At 44.2% G+C, this 26018-nt stretch overlaps 1 protein-coding gene across 2 annotated transcripts in view; it reads left to right on the top strand.

Annotated features, from left to right (window-relative positions):
• Positions 1 to 14796, top strand: part of LOC122807819 (store-operated calcium entry regulator STIMATE-like) — a 792354-nt gene extending 777558 nt beyond the window's left edge. For both annotated transcript variants that reach the window (XM_044078908.1, XM_044078907.1), the window contains one exon: positions 13571 to 14796. In XM_044078908.1, coding sequence (XP_043934843.1) covers positions 13571 to 13687 — 117 coding nt within the window. In that variant the 3' untranslated portion in view covers positions 13688 to 14796. The remainder of the gene's footprint in view (positions 1 to 13570) is intronic.
• The last annotated feature ends 11222 nt before the right edge of the window (positions 14797 to 26018 follow it).

The raw sequence follows: 26018 nt of genomic DNA, 5'->3' as shown, positions 1-26018 counted from the left end.
TTCTCTCGAAGCTGGCCTTGGAGGATTTTATGAGGGATCGTAATTTTTGCTAGTACTGATCAGAGATGCCTTCCCTATTAGGGATTTTGCTCTATCATGTAGTAGCTTCCTCCTTCTGTTTTACAGTTTATTTATGGCAGGGGTCCACCAGACTGGACACCTGCCTTTGGATGATTGGGTCTTGGTTTTGTTTGGGATAGCATGATCCATGCATTCCTGGAGATGTCCGTAGAATGCATTTATATAGGATTCTGCAGTTTGGGCCGTAGTTTCCACTGGCCCTGGGGCCTTGAAGGATTCCACTTCGGTTTTGAGAAGTGAGATGTTCGCTTTTGAGAAGTTTTTCACTGTGGTTTTCTGGGCTGGGGGTGGGGTCGGGATGTGGACATCCAGTGAAATTAATTTATGGTCTGATCTTACCAATGAGGGATATACTTCTGGTGTGGAGCATAGAGTCCCCATGTTGGTAATGATCAGGTCTAGTATGTTGTCCCCTCTTGTGGGAGTGGTGACTAGTTGTTCCATAGCATTTGAGTTTATAATTTCCAGGAACCTTTGGGCTAAGGTGCTGGGGCTTGAGTAGTGCTCCCAGTCAATGTTTGGGTAGTTGAAGTCGCCCAATATAATGGTGTTCGGAGAGATCTTCATGTTCTCCAATGTTTTCAGGAAAGCCGAGTGGGATTCCTGACTTTGAGAGGGTGGTCTGCAGGATGCTATAAACTGAAAAGAAGTCTTGCCCACTGTTAGTTGCACATGGATGGTCTCTGATACTTCGTGCAATGCCACTAACCTGGAGGTGTGGATATCCTTGATAAATATGGAAACTCCCCCTCCTTTTGTGGTTCGGTCCGGGGGGTATCCACAGTGGGTTCGCTGTGGGTCTAAGGAACTAGAGCTGGTCAGATGGTCTATTTTAAAAACTTGATAAAAAGAAAGAAAAAAACACACCAAGTACAATAATAAGGTTAGCTCTTTCGTTTACTGATTAAGCAAACTTCTTCAGACAACTGACATTACAAAAATACACAGCTTAAATAGATTAGCATGTTTTGACATCACAATACAATTCAGAAACCAAACTTCCATTTAAATGACTCACATACCCAACATACTCTCATATTTATCCAAACATAATAATAAACCATTAAAAATACTCACAATTATAAAAAGAAAAAATATATATTATATAAATAAATTTTAGTAACAAAAATATAGATGTATACATCCAATAGGTCACTAAATAAGTATACAAATATATGAACCAATAAATATATAAAAAATATATATAAATATGCAAATGTATTGGTATTATCTTGTCAAAGCCTTCAATTTCAGAATACTTTTGAAAGAAATAGCATCATTCAAACCCGGGGGCATAAGTGCATTTAATTTTACTTGCCAAATCAATTCCTTCTCGTCCAATTTCAAATCCATTGAACCTCCCCTTTTGTTATCCAACAGTTTTTCCATAACCAAAAATTTTAATTCATGTGTGGGGTAACAATTGATGTGCCCAGCCAGAGCATTATTCAAATTCAATTTTCCAATTGCATAAATATGCTCATAAATCCTGCTCTTTAATGGTCTCTCAGTTCGACCCACATAAAAGGCTGGACAGCAACTGCATAAACCCAAATAAACAACCCCTTTGGTATTACAATTAAATTTACCCCTAATGGGGAATTTCTTAATCCCGATGTTAATATGAATGTCTAAATGTGAGGCGTGCAGATGGTGTAAATACATCAAAGTTACACATCATATTAACATCGGGAATAAGAAATTTGAGCATATTTATGCAATTGGGAAATTGAATTTGAATAATGCTCTGGCAAGACACATCAATTGATCTGAAGTAGGTACTTCATTTGTCTGCAACCTTTGGGTATCTGATCCGATCTCTGATCCGAGCCGGCAACTTGTTTCACAGCTGTAAGATCCGAGCTCCTAGCTCCTCCCCTTACCCATAATCCCCTGCCAACCCTGACTAACCTCAGATCTAGTTTGCTGCGCTTAGTGAAAGCAGCTAGATTCAGAGCTCCTAGTCGGTTCAGATAAGTTTTTCAGCTTATTATCACTATTGTTATAATTTTTGTTAAAAGGTTGAGTGTGTTAGTTTTCCCCTTATTTAGCCCTAAAATCTTACATTTTTTAGTGTAATTTCCTCCCCTCCCTTCGCTGGTGCGTAGTTTGTGTGTGGGTCGGTGTGTGTTTGGGGCCTTGTGTGAGTGAGTTTACTTTCTTGGTACTAGTGTAATGTCAGAGGCCCCAAAACCGATCTTTTCTAAATGCACTGAGTGTGGCCATAAGCTTTCACCGGCGGATGGCCACACTCTGTGTGTTCGGTGCCTTGGGGTTGAACACTTCTCCTCTGGGTGTACTTATCTGCGTGGCGTTCCACCCCAGGGCACTGAAAGAATGGAGGTCGAAGCTGGTCCTGGCGGGACTTTTGCCCCCGGATTCGGCTTCAGCCTCCGGTGCTCCCGTGGCCTCCCCCCAGTCCTCTGTGGTGGCCACTCCTGCCTCTCTCCTCCTGGCCGGGACTCAAACTCCCGTTGCGGTGCCGGAGGAGAGGGAGGCCAGGAGGGAGAAGCACCACAAGTGGCGGGCTGAGGCCTCCGCTTCGGCCCCCCCGGCTAAGCGGGCTTCTCCCTCAACGGCTTCCAAGTGTCCTCCTCCTTGGCTCCGGTCCCCATGCTTCTCACCGGGACCTGAAGAGGAGGAGACCCGATCTCCGTCGAGGTCATCGAGGCAGCACTCCCTGCCCGCCTTGGTGGCCTCGTCGAGATCCACATATAGTTTGTTGGATGCAGACTTGGACTGGATGATGCGAAGGTTCATCCAGGCCCAGCTGCAAATGGGAGTGCTCCTACCTCCCCCCCTTGGGGGGGGGGCACATTGCCTTTTTTTGCCCCAATAGCTCCTTCTCCGACCCGCTTCCCGGGTTCGGAGCGCCCGGAGCCGGGCAGCGTTGGAGCCGGGGGTGGGTCGGCGCCGACAGTACTTGGTACTTCGGCTCCGACCTTTCCCTCGAGTTTGTCGGGTCCATCCTTGTCGGATCCGAGCTCTCGGATCCGTGGGCTGAGCTTAGGATCCGAGGGATTCTGTGTGCCTTCGGCTCCATCCAGGTTGGAGCACACGGGTCCTTCGGATCCGATGGTCTCAGCTCCAGTTCTGATCCCCCCATCAGATCCGAGTGGGAGTCGGCTCTCGGATCTGAGAGAGATCGACTCTCCCTTGGCCTTCGATGTGGTGGAGAGGGCTCTGTTGATTGCATCCGGACCCCCAGCCCTTGCCTCGGCCCCATCCTGCACTCCCTCTCAGCTGGGTCTGGCTTCCATCACCCGGCCACAGGGACAGCCTGCTTCAGTGTCTCAGGTCATTCCACTGGAACAAGATGTTGCTGGTGAGACTTCCTCGGACAGCCCCCCCCGAGGATGTTCCTCATAAGCGGAAGTGTAAGAGGAGGCACGTGGACTCCCCTGAGTCCTTAACAGAAGACACAGACTTGGATGAAGGGGAAGGCTCCCTCACTGTCGCCCCCCTAGGATGTCTCCTTTGGAGACATCATGGAAATGCTCTGGATTGGGGAGGGGGGTCTGCCCCCAAGGCTTCCTCCAACGAGTCAGTGTTCCTGGAGGCGTTCGAAGCAGGCCCATCTACCTCTTGGGTGTCCCCTCCGCCCAACCCCCTGGTGGACCTTATTACCACCAGGGCGTGGAAAGAGCCGGACACTGTGGAGCCAGTTCCCAAATGCCCCGATAGGATTCTCAGCCCCTCTTCAGAGAGATCCCACTGGAGCAAGGGTCCTCCTGTAGATACCATGTTGGTGGCGGCAGCCACCAAGAGGGAATTAGCTCAGGAGAGCCCCTCGGTCCATCCACCGAGCAGAGAGTCCCGCTCGATGGATCGCCTAGGGAAGCGGGTCTTTAGTTCAGCGACCTTCTCAGTAAGGTCCCTGAACTACATGGCACACACATTATTAGGATGCAGCGAGACCTTATCATAGAGTATGCTGCTTCCCCCCCCGGAGTCCATGTCGGCGGAGGACAAACAGTTGTACTCAACTCGCATGGCCACTCTAAGATCTATATCGAATACCTCTATGCGGCTTTTGTCCCATGCCACAGAGGGAGCCGCTAGAGCCAGCGGAGCAGGTCTAGTCATGAGACGCCAGGCCTGGCTCCGAAATAGTGACTTCGCGGAACCCTTCAAGGCGTCATTTGCGAATGCCCCCTTTGATGGTTCTGCCTTATTTGGCAAGACCGTTTGCGAGACTTTAGTCCAGAGCGAAAAGGACGGGAAGACATTGTCTGTCGTCGAAGTCCGCTTCTCTGCTCCCCAGAGGTCCTTCTCCAAGAACCAAAAGGGACAGAAGAAGATGTGCTTCCGGAAATCGCAACTTTCCCAGCCTGCTCCGGACAACCAGTCCTTCCGTGGCAGAGGAGGACAGGGAGAACAATGCCCTAGAGGCAGAGGGGGCCCGAAGAATTTTGGGTCCAGAGAAAGCTTCTCTGATCGGCCCACGCAGCAACCCTAAGGGGTTGCCTGACTGCTCCACTCTGGAGGCAGTCGGGGGCGTTTCTCGAGGCACCTGGCAGCTTGGGAGTCCATCACATCAGATCGCTGGGTGCTTCGTATCATATCCAGAGGTTACCAAATTCCCCTGTATCATGTCCCCAAAATCAGAAACCTCCCCGATGTACCACCCAATCAGAGTGAGGTAGTAGCTGCAGAGATTCAGCAGCTCCCAGAAAAAAGAGCCATCCAACCTGTCCCCCCAGACCAGCACGGATTAGGTTTTTACTCCAGGTTCTTTCTGGTGCCAAAAAAGACAAGGGACTTTAGGCCAATTCTCGACCTCTCCCTTTTGAACCTGTCAGTAACCAAACAAAAATTCCGGATGGTCACTCTTCAATCCATCCTCCCCCTATTGCGGGAGAATGACTGGATGTGCTCAATAGACCTCAAGGATGCGTACTACCACATTCTGATGGACAGACGATCCAGGAGGTTCCTCCGCTTCTGGCTGGGAGCCAGTCACTACCAGTTCAGGGTCCTTCCCTTTGGTCTCACCACAGCCCCCAGGGTGTTTACCAAAGTATTAGCAGTGATAGCGGCCCACCTGAGACTCCAGGGAATGCAGGTTTTTCCATACCTGGACGACTGGCTCCTGACCGCCCCGACAAGGCATTTACTTTGCTCAGCCAGGAACTACTTTCTCCGGCTTGCTCCCCAGCTGGGCATCACCATCAACAGGGACAAATCTTCTCTTGCTCCAACTCGGGTGATAGAGTTTATAGGGGCCAAGTTGGATACGAGAAACCTTCTAGCATTCCTGACTGCGGAACTACTGCAAAACCTGTGGCTTCATGTGCGGGCCATCCTCCAGTTAGAAGCTCCATCGGCGGGGTTGGTCCTGAGGGCTCTAAGCTCCATGGCAGCGGCAATCACTCTTCTGCCATTGGCTCGTCTAAATATGAGGGTCCTGCAATGGAGTGTTCAAGTCTAGTGGTCCTTTCTACATTACTCCCTAAGTCATCCTATTTCCCTCAGCAGGACTTGCAGGAGGGCTCTCTTATGGTGGCTCCAATCTCTGGACCTCCATACGGGACATCCCTTCTCCACGCCTCCTCCCCTCGCCACGGTGACCATGGACGCCTCTCGCCCCAGGTGGGGTGGGCATTGCTCAGGCAGGACGGTCCAAGGCACTTGGAACGACACAGAGACCTCTTTGCATATCAGTGTCCTGGAGATGAGGGCGGTGCTATTGGCGTTGCAAGCACTTCAGAACCTTCTTCCTGTAGGAACTATTGCGATACAGACGGACAACATGTCAGTTGTCTGGTACATCATCAAACAGGGGGGAACCAGGTCCTATCCTCTCTGTCGAGATGCCATGAGAGTGTGGGAATGGGCGATCTCCACCAACCGCTTTCTTATTGCAACGCACATTCCGGGATGGTCCAGCATACTGGCGGACAGTCTCAGCCGCACCATTCTTTCCCCTTACGAGTGGTCTCTCAATCCCCAGGTAGCGGATTTTTGCCGAGTGGGGGCAACCCTGTTGCGATCTCTTCGCTTCTCCCTCAAATACGAAATGCAACAGTTACTTCACTCTAATTCCCCCCTTCGGGGAATCCCCGAGAGACGCTCTGGTGCATGCTTGGCCTCCCAGTCTACTTTATGCTTACCCACCTCAGACTCTGATGCTGAAACTCATACAGAAAGCCAGTCGGTTGGGGAGCAGAATGATCCTCATTGCCCCATTCTGGCCTCGTCAAACGTGGTTCCCTTACCTGTGGTCTCACCTGGTAAATCCTCCTTGGATTCTGGATCCCCTACCGGATCTAATATCTCATCCCCTAGATCTCCTGATCCCTAACCTGGACAACCTCAAGTTGACAGCTTGGCTGCTCCAGTTGCACTCCTAGTCAGGACTCCCAGAATCTCTTCCCCAGTTAGTCATCCTAGTAGCAGCACACAAACCTTCCACTGGAAAGGTCTATCGCAGTAAGTGGAAGCGTTTCTCCATCTGGGCGGAGAATCATAACTTAGATCCCTTCACAACACTGTTGCCCACTGTGTTGGATTTCCTTACGGGTCTATTTCATCAAGGGGCTAGCTGCTCTACGGTCAAGGTTCAACTGGCAGCTATTTCTCATTACCATGTGGGACATGAGTCAGGCCCTTTGATTACGACAAAATTGTGTAAAACCTTTCTCAAGGGTACCTTCCTGCTCAGACCTCCTGTTAAGGAAGTTGTACCCCCTTGGGATTTATCACTAGTCCTACAGGCATTGACAGCTCCCCCTTTTGAACCTGCTGCTTCGGTTGATCTTAAGTACCTATCTTGGAAAATGGCATTCCTTGTCGCTATTACTTAAGCGAAAAGAGTTTCTGAACTTCAGGCCCTTTGTGTAAAACCCCCGTATTTGGCCTTTCACCAGGATAGAGTGTACCTCGGGACCAATCCCTCCTTCCTTCCCAAGGTGGCTTCAGAGGCCAATATCAATCAATCCGTTAACCTGCCATTCTCCTTTCCTAAGTATCAGAACAAAGGAGAATGCAAACTGCATTCGTTAGATGTGCATAGACAACTGCGCTTCTACATCCACAGGACTGCTGGTCATAGACATTCCGAGCAGTTGTTCATCTCGTTTGCCAAATTTAACTTAGGTAAACCATCTCACAGTGTATTCTATTGGCCTATGAAAGTTCTGGGAGGCCCGCACCTCAGGGAGTTCGTGCACATTCTACTCGCTCCATATCTACCTCCGCTGCCTTTAGGTCTACAGTGTCTTTAGATGATATTTGCTCCGCAGCCACTTGGGCCAAATCTCATACCTTTATCAACCATTATAAGCTGGACGTTATCTCCAGAGGGAGAGCATCTTTTGGCTCCGCAGTGCTCTGGAATATCCTTCCATGATGGCCTCCCAAGTTCCAGGTCTGGGGACTCTGTCTCAAAGGTTGCTGACAAATGAAGTACATACTTCAGATTAAGAAGTTATGTACTCACCATAACTTTCCATCTGAGTAGGAAACTTCATTTGTCTGCAACCATCCCCCCCTCCTTCCCCCTGACCTTCAGAATTTTAGTTCCTGGATGTCCTTCTTCTAGTCCCATTCGAGATGTATTTAACCTTTTAGCTGATTGTAGGAGGGCAAACTTGATCTGAGGTTAGTCTGGGTTGGCAGGGGATTATGGGTAAGGGGAGGAGCTAGGAGCTCGGATCTTATAGCTGTGAAACAAGTTGCCAGCTGGGATCCAAGATCGGATCCGATACCCAAAGGTTGCAGACAAATGAAGTTTCCTTCTCAGATGGAACGTTATGGTGAGTACATAACTTCTTATTACCCCACACATGAATTTAAATTTTTGGTTATGGAAAAGGTGTTGGATAACAAAAGGGGGGAGGTTCAATGGATTTGAAATTGGACGAGAAGGAATTGATTTGGCAAGTAAAATTAAATGTACTTATGCCCCCGGGTTTGAATGATGCTATTTCTTTCAAAAGTATTCTGAAATTGAAGGCTTTGACAAGATAATACCAATACATTTGCATATTTATATATTTTTTTATATATTTAAGGGTTCATATATTTGTATACTTATTTAGTGATCTATTGGATGTATACATCTATATTTTTGTTACTAAAATTTATTTATATAATATATATTTTTTTCTTTTTATAATTGTTAGTATTTTTAATGGTTTATTATTATGTTTGGATAAATGAGAGTATGTTGGGTATGCGAGTCCTTTAAATGGAAGTTTGGTTTCTGAATTGTATTGTGATGTCATAACATGCTAATCTATTTAAGCTGTGTATCTTTGCAATGTCAGTTGTCTGAAGAAGTTTGCTTAATCAGTAAACGAAAGCGCTAACCTTATTATTGGACTTGGTGTGGTTTTTCTTTCTTTTTATCGTTTTTGCAGTTTGTTGGTTATATAGATGCTCTATTTTGCTCACATTCTTTTTATTCCAACAGTCGCTGCTGCCTTTGCCTTGTGCCTTCTTCCCCTGCTGACAATTCGCCCTGTTCTAAACTCGTGTAACAGCTCTCTTTGCAGGCCATGACCCCGGGAACTTTTATCATTTCTCCTTCTCTCATGGCATCTCCATACCTAAAAACAGTATGGTTATAGTTGCCTAAATTTCTGTGACACTCCTTTTTATATTTCAGCACTTCTGTTTCTGTCAGTTTCACTGTATCTCCTTTGTTGTCAGATTGAGAGCACATATGATACATTTTAATCTGATTATACCATTAATCATGTATTTTCCCATCAGGTTTAGCATTTTAACCCCACCACATTCAGTAAATAATTAAAGGCACTCTATTCCACACTTACGTGCAGTATTATTATCCTTAAATAGCAATTCTGGGACTTTCGATTGTACTGTCACTGATGAACTCCACTCCCTCCTTCCCTAGATCTGGCTTCTTACAGATGTATGTTCAACACTTTACCATTCTTATCCTCTCCCCTAGAAGGAAACTTTTCTCCTTTGATAATGTAGATATTTATATCTTACAGTGTTTTGAGTTTAATTCTGTACCATAAATTCTCCTTGGTCTTTGTGTAACAACTTTCATGAGCTTTATACTTCAGCTGTATTGTTCTGCCATCTGAGGCCATCCTCTGCCGGTATACCATCTGCAATTAGCCGTTTCAAAATGTTTGCATTGGAGTCCATGTTCCTTTTACTTTTACTTAAAAATTAATCTGAAATCATACAATGTCCCAAACATCCTTCACATCCTTCGCTGGTGGCTTCATTCCCTTTATGTAATACACCCCTCATAGATCTTGTCTGCTGCAATATGCTTTTCCTTAGAAGAATTTCATCAAGACCAGACTATACCATTGATTCATCCTAAATTTCTTCCATAGGCAGTTGAAGCTGTTTTGTTTTTATTGTTGGTTTTAGTGAAGCACCAGCACATAGCTATTCATTGCTTGTGCTCACCTCATAGTCATGAGTCTACCATTTAATGAATTTTGTTCTGTTAGCAAGTTATATTTGCTTCTGTAACAGAATTTAATGTTTAAGCTTACTTGTTTCTCTTGAAAGCTGCTTCTGTCTGGGGTTGTAAGCAGTTTAATATTTATTTTGAGAACATCTGTTATTCTGGGCATTTTGCAGGGCTGCAGTATTAAATCTTCTTTTGCATCGTCACAAAGGAATGTAGTCTGTATGAGGTCCTCACATGCAGGGGAAGACTGGAGAGGGGAGCAGACACAATGTATTCACATGCATGGGAGTGAGCAGACGTGTGCAGATGTGGAGAGGAGGAAATACTGTGCCTGCTTATGTGGGAAAGGAGCAGGCATGATTTCATTTGGAGAGGAGAGTAGAAACGTGTGTGAATGTGTACACACACGGAGAAGAACAAGCACAATGACTATTTTTGTGGGAGGGAGGTAGTCACTGTATCACACAAGAGAGGCGAGCAGCAGACGTGATGTAGAGAGAAGCAGATACAATGTGCCCTCATCTGAAAGGAGAGTGGAGAGACACCCACACACACAGATACGCACACGCACACGTGCACACACACGTACAGGGAGGGGAGCATCTGAAAGAAGAGTGGAGAGAGACACCCACGTACACACAGATATGCGCTTGCGTGCAAACACATGCACAGGGAGGAGAGCATCTGAAAGGAGAGTGGAGAGAGACACCCACGTGCACACACAGATATGCACACGTGCACACACACGCACAGGGAGGGGAGCATCTGAAAGGAGAGTGGAGAGAGACACCCACGCACACACACAGATACGCGCACGCACACGTGCACACACACGCACAGGGAGGGGAGCATCTGAAAGGAGAGTGGAGAGAGACACCCACGCACACACACAGACACGCACACACACGCACAGGGAGGGGAGCATCTGAAAGGAGAGTGGAGAGAGACACCCACGCACACACACAGACTCGCCCAGACACACAGATACGCGCACGCACACAGACACACAGATATGCACACGTGCACACACACGCACAGGGAGGGGAGCAGGCATGGTGTCTCCATGTGGGAGAGGGGAATAGAAGTACTTTCATTACAAGGTAAGGAAGGAAGTACACACAATGCCGTCATGCAAGGTGGGGGGCACAAATCATGCTTTTATGAGGAGGAGGAGGATAGAGGACATGATAAATTTACACTGGGAGGAGGGAGGAGAGCAACATGACGCCTTGTTGTGGGGAGGGGAAACAAATGAGGTCTTCACAAATGTAAAGAGGCAGACACAGTGGCCTTGACGTAAGGAATGGCAGCCAGCCCACGGTCTTCATGTTGAAAGGGGGAGTAGACACAATACCCTCATATAGGGTAGGGCTGTTGATATCAAGTCTGCAGCAGGAAAGGGGAATAGATACAATGCCTGTTTGTGAGGAAGAGGAGCAGGCAGCATCTTTGCATGGATGAAGAGAAGACCTCAACTCTGTTCTCCAGTACTGAACCCACTCATACATAGGGAAACATGTTCTTCTGACAGAATTTCTTTCTTTTTTGCTGGGGTTTGAGTTTGCATTTATGTGCTTGCCTTTGTGTTGCAGGCACTAGGATGCCCCTCTGAAGATGGTGCCACTGGCTGAACATGTGCACACACACACTCGTGCACACACACACACACTGCGTGGCACACACACACACACACACAAATGCACACCGCAGCGTGCACACCCTCAAAATGCACACATGCGCACACGCACGCACACACAGAACACATGCGCACACACACACACACACACACACACACACACACACACACACACACGTGTGCATTCTTTCTTCTGTGTACCTCCATTGTGCCCTCTGAGTTTCCCGATGCTACCAACCTTGGATCCAGTCTATATACTTGCATTACAGACCCTCACATTGTATTAGTATATCACTTCTGGCAGTGTCATGCCTGTCTCATTATTACGGTATCACTTCTGGCAGTGTCATGCCTGTCGCATTATTATTCTGAGGTATACCAGCACTGGACGACCTAAAAATCACTAAAAACTCAGCATGTAAAAAATCACTGTATGGAGGAGCCAGCCACAAAAAATAACCACGCGACTCTGCTTGAGCCGTTATGCCTTAGCATCTGTGACCTGACCAGGTGTCCACAAGCCACAAATTATCGAAGAATGATAGGAAGCCTGTCTAGTCCCCATGTCCTGTTAATTTTAGAGCTGGATCTGTCTGGTCTGCATGTCCTGTTAATTTTCGAGATGGATCAGTGTCTGTTAGAAGGTCATGGAAGCCAGACATAAAGTTTCTCGTTGAACTGAAGAAAAAAAAAAATGTTTTCCATTTATAATTTGCCACACAAGCCCCAGTATCCTGTTGTCCACATGCATGGGACAGTGGTGGCTGCACAGATCATCACTGTACCAGCTTCCCTGTAAATACTTGGAGAGTGCCTAGCAGGCGAGATTACTTTGTTGTAGTGTTTGCATAGCAGTAGTATGCTGTTCATGCCTTTCTTCTTGTTTGAAGACTCGCTTCTCTCCAGACTGCTTTCTGTCTGCTTGGTTCCTTTACTCATATGGAAGTGAATTGGACTGGAGAACACACAGCATGCAGCTTCTAAAAGAAGAAGTTGTCCCTTATCGTAGAAAACATGATGCTGGTGAAAGAAGATAAGGGCATTCTCTTCAGTAGTTAAATATTCAGTCAGTGAACACAAGTGGCATGATGCTGGGAAAAGCTTGGTGTGAATTGTGCGGTCTGTAAAACTAGTGAAGTTAGAATGAAAGTGTTGGCCTGCATGATAAGGGTACACAGTTAGTATACTTTGGTAGCAATCCATGGGATTCTTGTGTTTTTGCAAATGTTTATTAAAATAATAATAAAGAATTTGTTTACAAATTTGATTACTGCCATTTCCAAGTGGGTTCCTCTCCAAGTTCATCCAAAATTGCAGCCTGTTATGATTTACATTTCATTATAGAGATTTCAGCCGTTGTTTGGGTAGTATTTGTTATTGTTTGTATGTAGTATTTGCTTATGCACTTCATTTCATTATAGATTTCAGCCGTTGTTTGGGTAGTATTTGTTTATTGCATTTCATTATAGCGATTTCAGCTGTTGTTTGGGTGGTATTTTTTATTGTATTTCATTATAGAGATTTCAGCCGTTGTTTGGGTGGTATTTGTTTATTGCATGTTTTCAGCCGTTGTTTGGTTGGTATTTGTTTATTGCATTTCATTATAGCAATTTCAGCCGTTGTTTGGGTGGTATTTGTTTATTGCATTTCATTATAACGATTTCAGCCGTTGTTTGGGTGGGATTTTTTATTTCATTTCATTATAGCGAGTTCAGCTTTTGTTTGGGTGGTATTTTTTATTGCATGTCATTATAGAGATTTCAGCCGTTGTTTGGGTGGTATTTGTTTATTGTATTTCATTATAGAGATTTCAGCCGTTGTTTGGGTGGTATTTGTTTATTGCATTTCATTATAGCGATTTCAGATGTTGTTTGACTGGTATTTGTTTATTGCATTTCATTATAGTGATTTCAGCCGTTGTTTGGGTGGTATTTGTTTATTGCATTTCATTATAGCGATTTCAGCCGTTGTTTGGGTGGTATTTGGTTATTGCATTTCATTATAGCGATTTCAGCCGTTGTTTGGGTGGTATTTGTTTATTGCATTTCATTATAGCGATTTCAGCCATTTGGGTGGTATTTGTTTATTGCATTTCATTATAGCGATTTCAGCCATTGTTTGAGTGATATTTGTTTATTGCATTTCATTATAGCGGTTGTTTGGGAGGTATTTGTTTATTGCATTTTATTATAGCGATTTCAACCGTTGTTTGGGTGGTATTTGTTTATTGCATTTCATTATAGCGATTTCAGCCGTTGTTTGGGTGGTATTTGTTTATTGCATTTCATTATAACGATTTCAGCCGTTGTTTGGGTGGTATTTGTTTATTGCATTTCATTATAGCGATTTCAGCCGTTGTTTGGGTGGTATTTGTTTATTGCATTTCATTATAGCAATTTCAGCCATTGTTTGGGTGGTATTTGTTTATTGTTTGTATTCTTTTTCAGATCCTTATTTCTGCGGATGATGAGCTTGATGAGTCAGACACAGAGGAGGACCACCGAAGAGTGACCACCTTGAAACCCACAAAGAAAAAAAAACATCGCATTGGGCTGCCTGTATGACAGACTTAAGATGACTTGGACTCTAAAAGCCTCCTTGAGGCACTTACTACATTCTTTTTAATAGTGGTCACATGAACACAAGAATTAAAAGCTACTGAAGAGTGGCAAAGGGACCACTGAAGTCAAGTGCCCCCTAGCTTTGCAGTGGACTGAATGCTTGCAAAAGCCTTTCTTGTTACAAGGGGGACTTCGTGACATTTATGGACCAAAACAAGCTAAAACACACTATACTACTACATCTGGTACTGAACCAGATGTATTTCAGAAAATGCAGCACTGGTTTATTTTCCCTGGATGTTTCTGAGGTAATTGCAGATTGCTGCATGTTTTTACTGGGGAACCATATACTTACAAATATTAACAAATGTGATTGGTTACTAAGAGACTTCTTTTCAGCACGTTTGGGGTTCAGCCCAGGGCAGAGGTTTCAGGCTGTAAAGGCCCAGGGCAGAGGATTCAGGCTGTAAAGGGTGTTTTTTATTTATTATGCAGGCTGCACAATTAATTGGTCTTGTCACTGGACCGGCCTGAGCATTTTTTGATTGAAGTGGACTGTAAAGTCTTCTTTATGCCCACTAACTCATGTTTCAGATGCAGTTTGTTTATTTTTTCACACAAATTCATTCTTATTTTGGATAGTATATTTTTTATAAATAGTATCCCTATTGTAAGATTTCTTTTTTTAAAGGGCAGGTTTAACAAGGCTTATCATTTGTGTTTTTGTTTGGCACCTGTGCCAAGGAAATTCTGTAACTGGACAAGTTGTTAGGTCACACAGCACAAGTTGGAATTAATGTATGTTTTTGTGTATGGAGGAAGCTAAGGTACACACTGTTTACCTGTTACAAAATTCATCCTGTTTCTTCAATGTGTAACCCCAGTCATGAAATGTTGCAAGTCTAAAAACAACCCAAATTGTTTCAAGTGGTAAATGTCTGGTATTTATGTAAACACGGCTACTACCTGTTACTGTTCAGGTGACACGGAAACCCTGCAACGTGAAATGGAAAAGAGGATCAAGAAAGAGCTTAGTAGCTCTGGCACTTTCTACAAGTAAGAGCCACACTGACTTTTATTTATACATATAAATAAATATTTTTAAAATGTGATTCACTGTTTTACTTTCTTACCGTCTGTAGACTGTTGTCTTCTGGGATGTAATTTATATAGATTTAACTTCAGCATTTGACAGGGTCATACACAAAACTCTAATCAATAAATTAGAACAACTAGGTATTGATGTGCTCTTGATAAGATGGATAGCTGCATGGCTTACAGCTAGAACATGGCAAGTATCATACAGCAACTGGAGAGGTGAAATTCTTGGTTAAAATAAGGGTGTCCTACAGGGCTCTGTACTAGGCCCTTATTTTTTTAGATTGCATATTTCAGACCTAACTTTTTTATCTGAGGTGTTCTACAATCTATATGCAGACGACCTGAAATTGAGTAAACTGATTACATGTGTTACAGATGTTCATTGTGGTACACTGCTGCAGTCATCATACTTGGGATGTTCATCGTGCATACAGCTGCAGTCATAACAGATGGAGTTTTCCTGCCATCAGGCGGGTCCTTGGTCGGCCGAATTCCAAAGTCTAGGTCCGGCGTCGGTTGTCGTCGCTTCCTCCCTGACGTCAGTGCGACAGGGGTATAAAAGATCCAGCCGACGCCATTTTCTTCAGTCTTTCTTGCCGCGCGGTGCCCGAAGCAGAAGCAGTTCGCAAGTGCCAGTCAGCCAGCTCCTGAGATTACGAGTATTGTTCAACCGAAGTCTTCTTGAAAGCTAAGTACCCCGTTGGGGAAACTTTTCTTGCCTCAGACCGATGTCAGACAAAGTTAATAATTGCATTTCATGTGGGAAGCAAATACCGCATAAGGATTTTCATTCCCTCTGCATTCCTTGCTTAGGCCCAGACCACGACGTCTCGGCCTGTCGTTTTTGTGCTACATTCAACAGACGCACTATTAAGCGTCAGGCGGAGTTCGCCCAACACTATTTTGGCAAAAAATTTAATTACATTATGTCGTCGGGTGCTCCGACTTCAGTTTTGAGTAAAAGACGCAAAGATAAGGACCGACATACAAGGTCCGCGACTTCTACCGACACCACGCCAAAGCCGACTACAGGTGGTCCGGTTCTCAGTGAGGCGCCTACGCAGCCTCTGACTACCGACGACACTTCATTGGCGGTGTCTTCTGTACCCGAGGTCGCAGGCTCTTCGGCCCACACCCCGACTACAGATACTGAAGCTACTCTTGGCGGTGAAACTCAGAGTTTAGACAGACCTGCCACCTCTCAAGGTGTCTACAGGCCTTCCTCTTCTTTTTCCATCAAGGCTTTCACTAAGCCTAAATCAGCCATGCATACTAAAAGACAAGCTCCACAGGGCCCTTCTCAAGGCCCCATGCCTAAAAATCAGATGCTCAGAATGGCTGAGGATTTGATTACTCTTATCAGGGGTTCTCAACCCCCCCCCCCCAGACAAAAGACCCAGAGTGGAGGAAGAATCCCCCTCCTCAGACCAGGCCTCCATTATTTCAGAACATTCTGAAGACCAGGAGCATTCTTACTCCCCTTTTGAAGATTCTGATGCAGAGGAGTCCATTCCCTCTGTTTCCCCCCCTGAGGATTACTCTTTTGGGGAAACTTTACATACCTTGAGGGAATACTTCCACTGGGAAGGCCAAGAGTACTCAGACTCCAAAAAAAGGCTTAGGGATTTCCTCTTGCTCCCTCAGCACAGGCCTTTGGCTATACCTCCTGTCCTTAGACATTCTAGATGATGTGTATTCGGAGGCCTGCCTTAACCCAGATTCTTTACCTCCAGCTCCAGTCAAACCTGACAGGTATTACCGGGTTTCTGATCCACACCAATTCCTATACAAAAGCCATGCGGCTGACCCAGAAACTATATCACAGGGTCCCAAGGGAATTAAGGCCTCCACTGCTAAAAATCCATTGCCTTCAGAGAGGGATTCCAGAGCTTTAGAAAGGTGGGGAAAGAAGGTATACACCTCAGCCACCTTAACCATGAGGGCATTAAACTGTCAGTTCCATATGTTAAAGTACCAACAGTTTCTATTATCACAGTTGAGAAGCAAAATGTCACAACCTGAACAACCAGACTTGAAGGAGTTGCAGGATTTGATACATAGTGCAGAACAAGTGGGTAAGCATACCTTGCAATGTGGCTTTGATGCTTTAGAGGCCTCATGTAGAGTTGCTGTTACAGGATCAGTCATACGTAGACATGCCTGGCTCAAAGAGCAAACCTTACCAGATCATGTCAAAGCTAAATTACTAGATGCCCCTCTGCAAAAAGATGTATTGTTTGGTGTTAAAGCTGAGGCGGTATTAAAGAAAATGGAGGAAAAGGCAAAATCAATGCAAAGAGTAAAGGATTTCCTACAGGTACAACCTCCACGTTTCAGTAGAAATTCGCTTTCCAAAAATTGGTCCTTTCCAGCCACGGACAGACCCCAAAGAGGTAGATACAGGCGCCCAAGGGGCAGAGGGCAATCTCAAGGATCGTTTAGAGGCAGACAATGGCAAGCACCCAGACAAAGAGGTGGTGAGGATAGTTCACAGCCATTCAGAAAGCAGAACCAATAACTTTCCCCTTTGCATGCCAAGCAAGGCTCAAATGGCAGCACCTTTAGGTGGAAAACTGGCATTATTTTCAAAAAATTGGCATATTGTCACAAAAGACAAATGGATCCTGGCCATTATAGACAGAGGCTACAGATTCCATTTTCACACCCTTCCAAAATGAGAGGCATGCCAAACCTGCCACACAATCAAAGGGCAGAGGCACAAAAACAAATTTCAGATCTCATGGACATGAAACCTATTCAGGAGAGGTACCTGTACAAGAACAGGGTCAAGGTTTTTATTCCAGACTATTCCTGGTACCAAGGAAGGGAAAAGATTGGAGACCTATTTTGGACCTATCTATCCTAAACACATTTTTACTCGTGCCAAAATTCAAGATGCTCACATTACAGCAGCTTCTTCCCATGCTGGGCAAGGAGTCTTGGCTGGTAACATTGGACCTCAAGGAGGCATACTGGCATATCCCAATCAGACAAGATTGCAGAAGATACCTCAGATTTCTTGCAGGTTCAATCCATTATCAATTCTCTGCATTGCCCTTTGGCTTATCTACTGCCCAGAGTGTTCACGAAATGCCTGGCATCAGTAATCGCCTACTGCAGACTTCAAGGGATACAAATATACCCATATCTGGATGACTGCCTGATCCAAGCGGACAGCAAGCACATACTTCTGAAACATCTGGCGTTTGTAATAATGTTGTTGAATTCTCTGGGATACACAGTCAACAAAAAGAAATCAAGGCTAATACCCTCTCAAACAATAATTTTCCTGGGTGCCAGCTTGGATACAAACACCCAGATGGCCTACCTCACGCCAGAGAAACAAGGGCAACTAACTCAATACTTCAGAAAACTGGCAACTTTCACCAGGCTGACTGCAAGGAAAATCCTGCAGGCTCTGGGATTCATGGCATCTTGCATCCTACTAATCCCATGTGCAAAGCTGCATATGAGGAAACGTCAATGGTACCTAAAAAACCTATGGTCTCAACACAGCCACAGTTTGGAAACAATAATACCACTAATTCCATGTCTTCAAAAGGAATTTCTGTGGTGGGCTCAAGCATGCCAAAGAAACACAGGTCTCCCATTCTGCAAGCCTCAAGCAAATCAAGTCATCACAACAGATGCCTCGGACTATGCCTGGGGGGCACACATGACAGATCGGTGCATTCAGGGCAAATGGTCCCAAAAAGAAAAGCACCTACACCCCAATCAAAAGGAAATGCTAGCAGTAATAAATGCTATTATAGCTTTCAAAGATCTACTGCATCCAGGCCAGCTATTGATAAGGACGGACAACACCACAGTAATGTGGTACATAAACAAACAGGGAGGTACCCATTCATACCCCCTATGCAGGCAAGCCATGTCTCTTTGGAACATGGCTCTGGAATTACAAATCGAACTTCAAGCACAGTACCTGCCAGGCAAGGAAAACATGCTGGCAGACAACCTAAGCAGAAATATGACAGATCCACACGAATGGAAGTTGCATCCTCAAGTTTTCACAAAGATAATTCAAGCATGGGGAAGGCCAGACATAGATCTCTTTGCTCCCACAGAAATCAGCAATTGGCAAAATTCTGCTCAAGGACCAGAAAGAACACAATCACCAAAGAATAACTGCTCTTCAAATTCTGCTTCACCTTTTAATGTTGAACTTAATAATAAAACAAAAAACAACAAATGAATTAGAATCTGTTCTACATTAAATCAATTACACTTTTATAATGCTCTCAATAATGTTTAAATTAATTAGTTAATTGAGATAGACAAATAAATCACATTTTTTAAAAAGATATTCACTTCCATGTCACAATGCTCCAAATATATTCAAAGAACACATATTAGAAAATACCATTTAATACTGCTAAATATAATATACTTGTAAATATTGTTGTACTGTTGAATATTATTGTACTGTTTTTCAAATTAATAAGTTTGCATAGATATCCTGCCAGCTATACACAATATATATAGTGTACCTATAATATGTAGGGAGTATAAAATATACAATATATATAACACAGTATAAAATTTATAAAGTATAATGCATATATTCCAAAATATCCAGAGGCTAAAAAACAATAACAACATAATAAAAATAATTATGTATAAAAATGTTATGTAAATAATGTTATGTAAATATAAATATATATTGTAAAATCTTTAAAAGTTACCTATATGTGTAATAATACATATTCTAAAATTTATAAATATAGTTACATAAATATATATATTTTATAAAATATGTATATATAAATTAATTAAATAAATATACATAAATATGAATGTATCTATAATATTGTAATGAACTGAGTGTATAGTATGATAAAAGTTGTTGACATTAATACTATGTTAATAGACTACTATTATGTCATACTTTTGAAGAAATATATTATATATATACTTAAGTTTAAAGAAGTGTATATGAATACATAAATAAATAAATATAATATTCATATATGTAAGTGTATACAACTTACATATATGAATATTATATTTATTTATGTATTCATATACACTTCTTTAAACTTATATTTATAACATTATTTACATCTTTGAATATATTTGGAGCATTGTGACATGGAAGTGAATCTTTAAAAATGTGATTTATTGTCTATCTCAATTAACTAATTAATTTTATTATTAAGTTCAACATTAAACTTTAAAAACTTTCCGCTTCTTTGTGGTGTATGCTGGCGACATAAGAATAAGGTGAAGCAGAATTTGAAGAGCAGTATATGGGACAGCCTTAATAGTGCCGGAGTGTTATTCTTTGAAAATTCTGCTCAAGGACCTTTCATCCACAGGCCTGGAAAGTGGACGCACTCTCTTTCAGTTGGACAACAATGACAGTTTATGCCTTTCCACCTCTCCCTCTGCTGCCCAAAGTTCTATTAAAAACCAGAGCAGACAGACCAAAGATGATTCTCATTGCTCCAGACTGGCCAAGACAACACTGGTACCCACTCCTGAAAAGCCTGACGCATTCCCCTCCATGGATCCTGCCTCTAATGCCTCTTCTACTGACTCAGCACAACTTCAAAACTCTTCACAGTCAGCTGAAAACACTCAATCTAGCCGCATGGAAGATTCCTTAAATTCACAACAGGCCCTACTCTCCAAGGAGGTACAGGATGTCATTTTGGAGGCCAGAAGGCCTTCTACTAGAAAAGCCTACTCTGCAAAATGGAAACGGTTTTGTGCCTGGAATGTGAAAAAGGGTCAGAATCCTGGAATACTGAATTTACCTCAAATATTACAGTACCTAGCTGAGATGCTAAGCAGTAGACTTTCATTCTCCTCCATCAAAATCCATGCCTCAGCCATTTCTGCAGAATACAACACTGATCCTCCTTTATTCTCTCACCCCCTCCTAAGACAGTTCCTCAGAGGGGCTAAGAATATAAAACCCCCAAGGAAACAACCAGTACCTGCTTGGGACCTCAATTTCATTCCAGAAAAACTGACCTTGCCTCCTTTTGAGCCAGCTGCTTCAACAGAACTGCAATATTTGTCCTGGAAAACAGCCTTCCTCCTGGCAATCACCTCAGCTCGCAGGGTTTCGGAACTACAAGCCCTCATGGCTGTGCAACCTTTCATCATTTTCCATCAGGACAGAGTTTCCTTACGTACCAATCCGTCCTTTATGCCAAAGGTAGTATCCAGGGTAGCCTTGAATCAGGCTATCCACTTACCTACCTTTTACCCTAATCCTCAAAACAATGGGGAGAGACTACTACATTCCTTGGACATTCACAGACAGCTGCGTTACTATTTGGACAGAACAAAGCCTTTCAGAAAATCAGAGCAACTCTTTGTGTCTTATGCTGCAGGAGCTCAAGGGAAGCCTATTTCCAAACAGACAATCTCAAAGTGGATAGCCCACTGCATACGCTTTTGTTACTCTTTTCATGGTAAAACTACCTACCATTATACTCCAAATCTTGAGCAGGCTTTGCCACTGCAGTCTTGCAGGGCATCCTGGCTCCTCCTAGTTCCACCTAGTGCCTACCACCCCTTTTTTAGCTTTGGGATTCTACCCATCTGTTATGACTGCAGCTGTATACACGATGAACATAGTACAGTTTTGTACCTACCATAAATGTAGATGTTCGAGTGCTAATACAGCTGCAGTCCAGGTTTCCCTCCCTCCTTCCCCTCTTGGGACAGGCCTAACGGCTAACACCTCCTCATACAACCTGATTGGGGTATTCTTTTATGGTGTATGTGCTTGCAACTACTGTTTTTTGATTATATTGCATTGCATTATTACATAAATTTATGTATTGCCGTCCTTCTGGGGGCACCTGACATCTGGGGCAAGAAAAACTGAAGAAAATGGCGTCGACTGGATCTTTTATACCCCTGTCGCACTGACGTCAGGGAGGAAGCGACGACAACCGACGCCGGACCTAGACTTGGGAATTCGGCCGACCAAGGACCCGCCTGACGGCAGGAAAATCCCATCTGTTATGACTGCAGCTGTATTAGCACTCGAACAGCTACATTTATGGTAGGTACAAAACTGTACTTTATCCTGCCGTCAGGTGGTCCCGCAGTCGGCCAGAGTTCCAAAGTCCTTGGTCCAGCATCGGTTGCTGTCGCTTCTTCCCTGATGTCAGTGCGCCAGGGGTATATAAGAGGCATCCAACGCCATTTTCTTCAGTCTTTCTTGCCTCACGGTACCCAAAGCAGAAGCAGTTCGCAAGTGCCGGTCAGCCGACTCCTGAGATTTTCAAATCATATTTCAGACCGAAGTCTTCAATAAAGCTAAGTACCCCGTTGGGGAACCTTTTCTTGCCTCAGTCAGATGTCAGAAAAAGTTAACAATTGCATTTCTTGTGGGAAGCAAATACCTCATAAGGACTTTCATTCGTATTGTATTCCTTGCCTAGGCTCAGACCACGATGTCACAGGTTGTCGGTTTTGTGCTAGGTTTAACAAACGAACTATAAAACGTTGGTTTGATTTCGCCCAACATTATTTTGGTAGGAAATTTAATTATACCATGCCGTCGGAGCAACCAACGACCGGAATGCATAAAAAACGCAAAGATAAGGACAGCAGCCGAGATCCAAACCGGACTCCGAGGCCTCTGCTAGGCCAGTCGCCGGTTTTCAGTGAGGCGCCTACACAGCCCCTGACGACCGCTGATTCAGAACCCCAGGCAGCATCCAATTCCCAAGAGGAGATTGCTAGGCCTCCACAACCTTTATCTTTAGGCCCTTCCGACTCCATGGCTGAAGGAGATTCCGGTGCAGTTGAAACGCCTTCAGTTGCAGAAGGTGTCTTCAGACCGACTACACTCACTATTAAATCCTATGCAAAACTGAAAACTCCTTTAAAAGCAAAGACAGCTGTACAGCAGTCTCCAGTACAAGGCCCCATGCCTAAGAAACAGATGCTTAAGATGGCTGAAGACTTGATTACCCTAATCAGGGGTTCCCATCCCCCTCCTGATAAAAGGCCTAGACAGGAGGACTACGCTTCCTCTGACCAGGTTTCAGTTTCCTCAGATTCTTTTGAGGAACAGGAATATTCTAGACTGGAGGAGGACTACGCTTCCTCTGACCAGGTTTCAGTTTCCTCAGATTCTTCTGAGGAACAGGAATATTCTAGACAGGAGGAGGACTACGCTTCCTCTGACCAGGTTTCAATTTCCTCAGATTCTTCTGAGGAACAGGAATACTCTGTTCCCCCTTGTGAAGACTGTGATGCTGAAGAGTCTATTCCTTCAGCATCTCCCCCAGAAGAGTACTCTTTTGGGGAAACCTTACATACCATGAGGGAACATTTCCACTGGGAAGGCCAGGATTACTCTGATTCTAAGAAAAGTCTCCAAGAGTTCCTTTTACTACCCCAGCACAGACCACTTGCTATTCCACCCATGTTAGACATTGTGGATGATGTTTATTCAGAATCTAGCCTTAACCCAGATTCACTACCTCCTGCACCAGCCAAACCAGATGGATACTATAGAGTCCCTGACTCACACAAATTCCTGTATAAAAGCCCTGTTGCTGACCCAGAAACCATTTCCCAGGGTCCCAAATGGGTTAAGGCCTCTATTGCTAAAATTCCTGTACCCTCTGAAAGGGATTCTAGAGCACTAGACAGATGGGGAAAGAAAGTATATACCTCAGCTACTCTAGCTATGAGGGCCTTAAATTGCCAGTTTCACATGCTGAAATATTAACAATAATTGATGTCTCAATTAAAATAAAAAATGATCACACATACAGAGCAGCCTTATTACAAGGAAATGCAAGATTTGTTGCATACAGCTGAACAAGTGGGAAAACATACTTTGCAATGTGGATTTGATTCATTGGAAGCTTCTTGTAGAACAGCAGTGACAGGGTCTGTCATACGTAGGCATGCTTGGTTAAAAGAACAAACTTTACCTGATCATGTAAAAGCAAAGTTATTGGATGCACCTTTACAGCAGGATGTTTTATTTGGTGTAAAAGCAGAAGAGGTTTTAAAGAAAATGGAGGATAAGGCAAAATCTATGCAGACGGTCAAGGATTTTTTACAGGTTCAACCCCCTCGTTTCAGCAAAAATTGGCCAACCAAAAACTGGTCCTTTCTATCTTCTGACAGACCACAGAGGGGCAAATACAGACGCCCAAGGGGCAGAGGTCAGTCACAAGGCTCTTGCAAGCCACGACAATGGGGTGCCACAACCCAGAAAGGAGGAGAAGGCAGGTCTCACACTACCAGAAGACAATTACAATGACTTACCCCTCAGTCTGCCAAGCAAATCCCTCTTGGCAGCTCCCTTGGGAGGAAAGCTAATACTGTTTGCAGACAACTGGCACATCATCACAAAAGACAAATGGGTCCTAAATATTGTATCTCAAGGATACAGATTCCACTTTCACACTTTACCAAGGATAAAAGGAATACCAAACCTGCCACCAAATCAGTGGGCAGAGGCTCAAAAACAAATTACAGCTCTCATGGACATGAGAGCCATTCAACAGGTTCCTACACAGGAGCAGGGACAAGGATTTTACTCAAGACTCTTTCTAGTTCCCCGAAAGGACAAAGTTTGGAGACCCATTCTGGACCTCTCAATTCTAAACACATATCTCAAAGTACCCAAATTCAAGATGCTAACACTACAGCAACTTCTTCCCATGCTGGGCAAGAAGGCTTGGCTAGTAACGTTGGACCTCAAGGAGGCATACCTGCATGTCCCTATCAGACAAATTGCAGAAGATACCTCTGATTTATAGCAGGTTCAACCCATTACCAATTCGCTGCACTGCCCTTTGGCTTATCTACTGCGCCCAGGGTCTTCACAAAATGCTTAGTACCAGTAATTGCATACTGCAGACAAAGAGGAATTCAAATATATCCATACCTGGATGACTGCCTTATTCAAGCAGAAAGCAAGGACATTCTTTTAAAGCATCTGGCGTTTGTCAAAAACCTATTAAGTTGCCTAGGGTACACAGTAAACGAAAAGAAGTAAAAACTAGTGCCCTCACAAGACATAATATTCCTGGGTGCCAGCTTAAATACAACGGCCCAGATGGTTTATCTCACGCCAGACAAGCAAGGACAACTGACTCAATACTTCAAAGTGATGGCAACAAAGACCCAACTCCCTGCAAGAAAAATTCTGCAGGCCTTGGGATTCATGGCATCTTGCATACTACTAATACTATATGCAAAACTGCATATGAGGAAATTACAATGGTACCTGAAAAGCGTGTGGACTCAACACAGCCACAGCTTGGAAACAATAATACCACTCATTCCCTGCCTTCAACAGGAGTTTCTATGGTGGGCTCAGGCATGTCACCTCATTAAGGGTCAGCCTTTTACCTTACCCACAGCCAGGCAAACTATAACAACTAATGCATCAGATTATGCCTGGGGTGCACACATGGCAGGGCAAATGGTCTGCAGATCAAACGCATCTACATATCAATCAAAAAGAGATGCTAGCTGTACAAAATGCCCTAACAGCTTTCAAGGACCTCCTACATCCAGGACAACTACTAATAAAGACGGACACCACCACAGTGATGTGGTACATAAACAAGCAAGGGGGCACACATTCCTACCCCCTTTGCAGGCAAGCAATGACCTTGTGGAACACAGCACTGACCTACCAAGTTCAACTACAAGCACAATTCCTGCCAGGAAAGAAAAACGCATTGGCAGACAATCTAAGCAGAAACATCATAGATCCTCACGAGTGGAAACTAGATCCACAAGCATTCGCAATGATAACTCAAAAATGGGAGAGCCCAGACATAGATCTGTTTGCCTCCAACTATGGAAATTTTGCACAAGGACATACCACACACTAGCTTGGAAAGTGGACGCCCTCTCATTCAGTTGGAAAACATTAACAATGTATGCCTTTCCTCCACTGCCTCTTCTGGCAAAGGTGCTGCTGAAAGCCATATTAGAGAGGCCACAAATGATGCTCATTGCTCCAGACTGGCCACGCCAACACTGGTATCCAATACTAAGGAACATGGCTCAAGGCCCACCATGGATTTTACCTCCAATTCCTCACCTGCTCACTCAGCAAAACAATCAGATTCTACACAGCCAGCTCAAGACTTTAAATCTGGCTGCATGGCAAATTGCCTAAACAACCAGTCAACACTTCTCTCTAAAGCTGTGATGGATGTCATTCTGGATGCCAGGAGGCTCAGCACCAGGAAAGTCTATTCAGACA

The sequence above is a fragment of the Protopterus annectens genome, chromosome 7.part1 (genome assembly GCF_019279795.1).
Source record: "Protopterus annectens isolate FY-2018-M chromosome 7.part1, PAN1.0, whole genome shotgun sequence".
Classification (NCBI taxonomy): Eukaryota; Metazoa; Chordata; order Ceratodontiformes; family Protopteridae; genus Protopterus; species Protopterus annectens.
The sequence above is the reverse complement of the archived record's forward strand: the minus strand, read 5'-3'. Positions and strand labels throughout refer to the sequence as shown.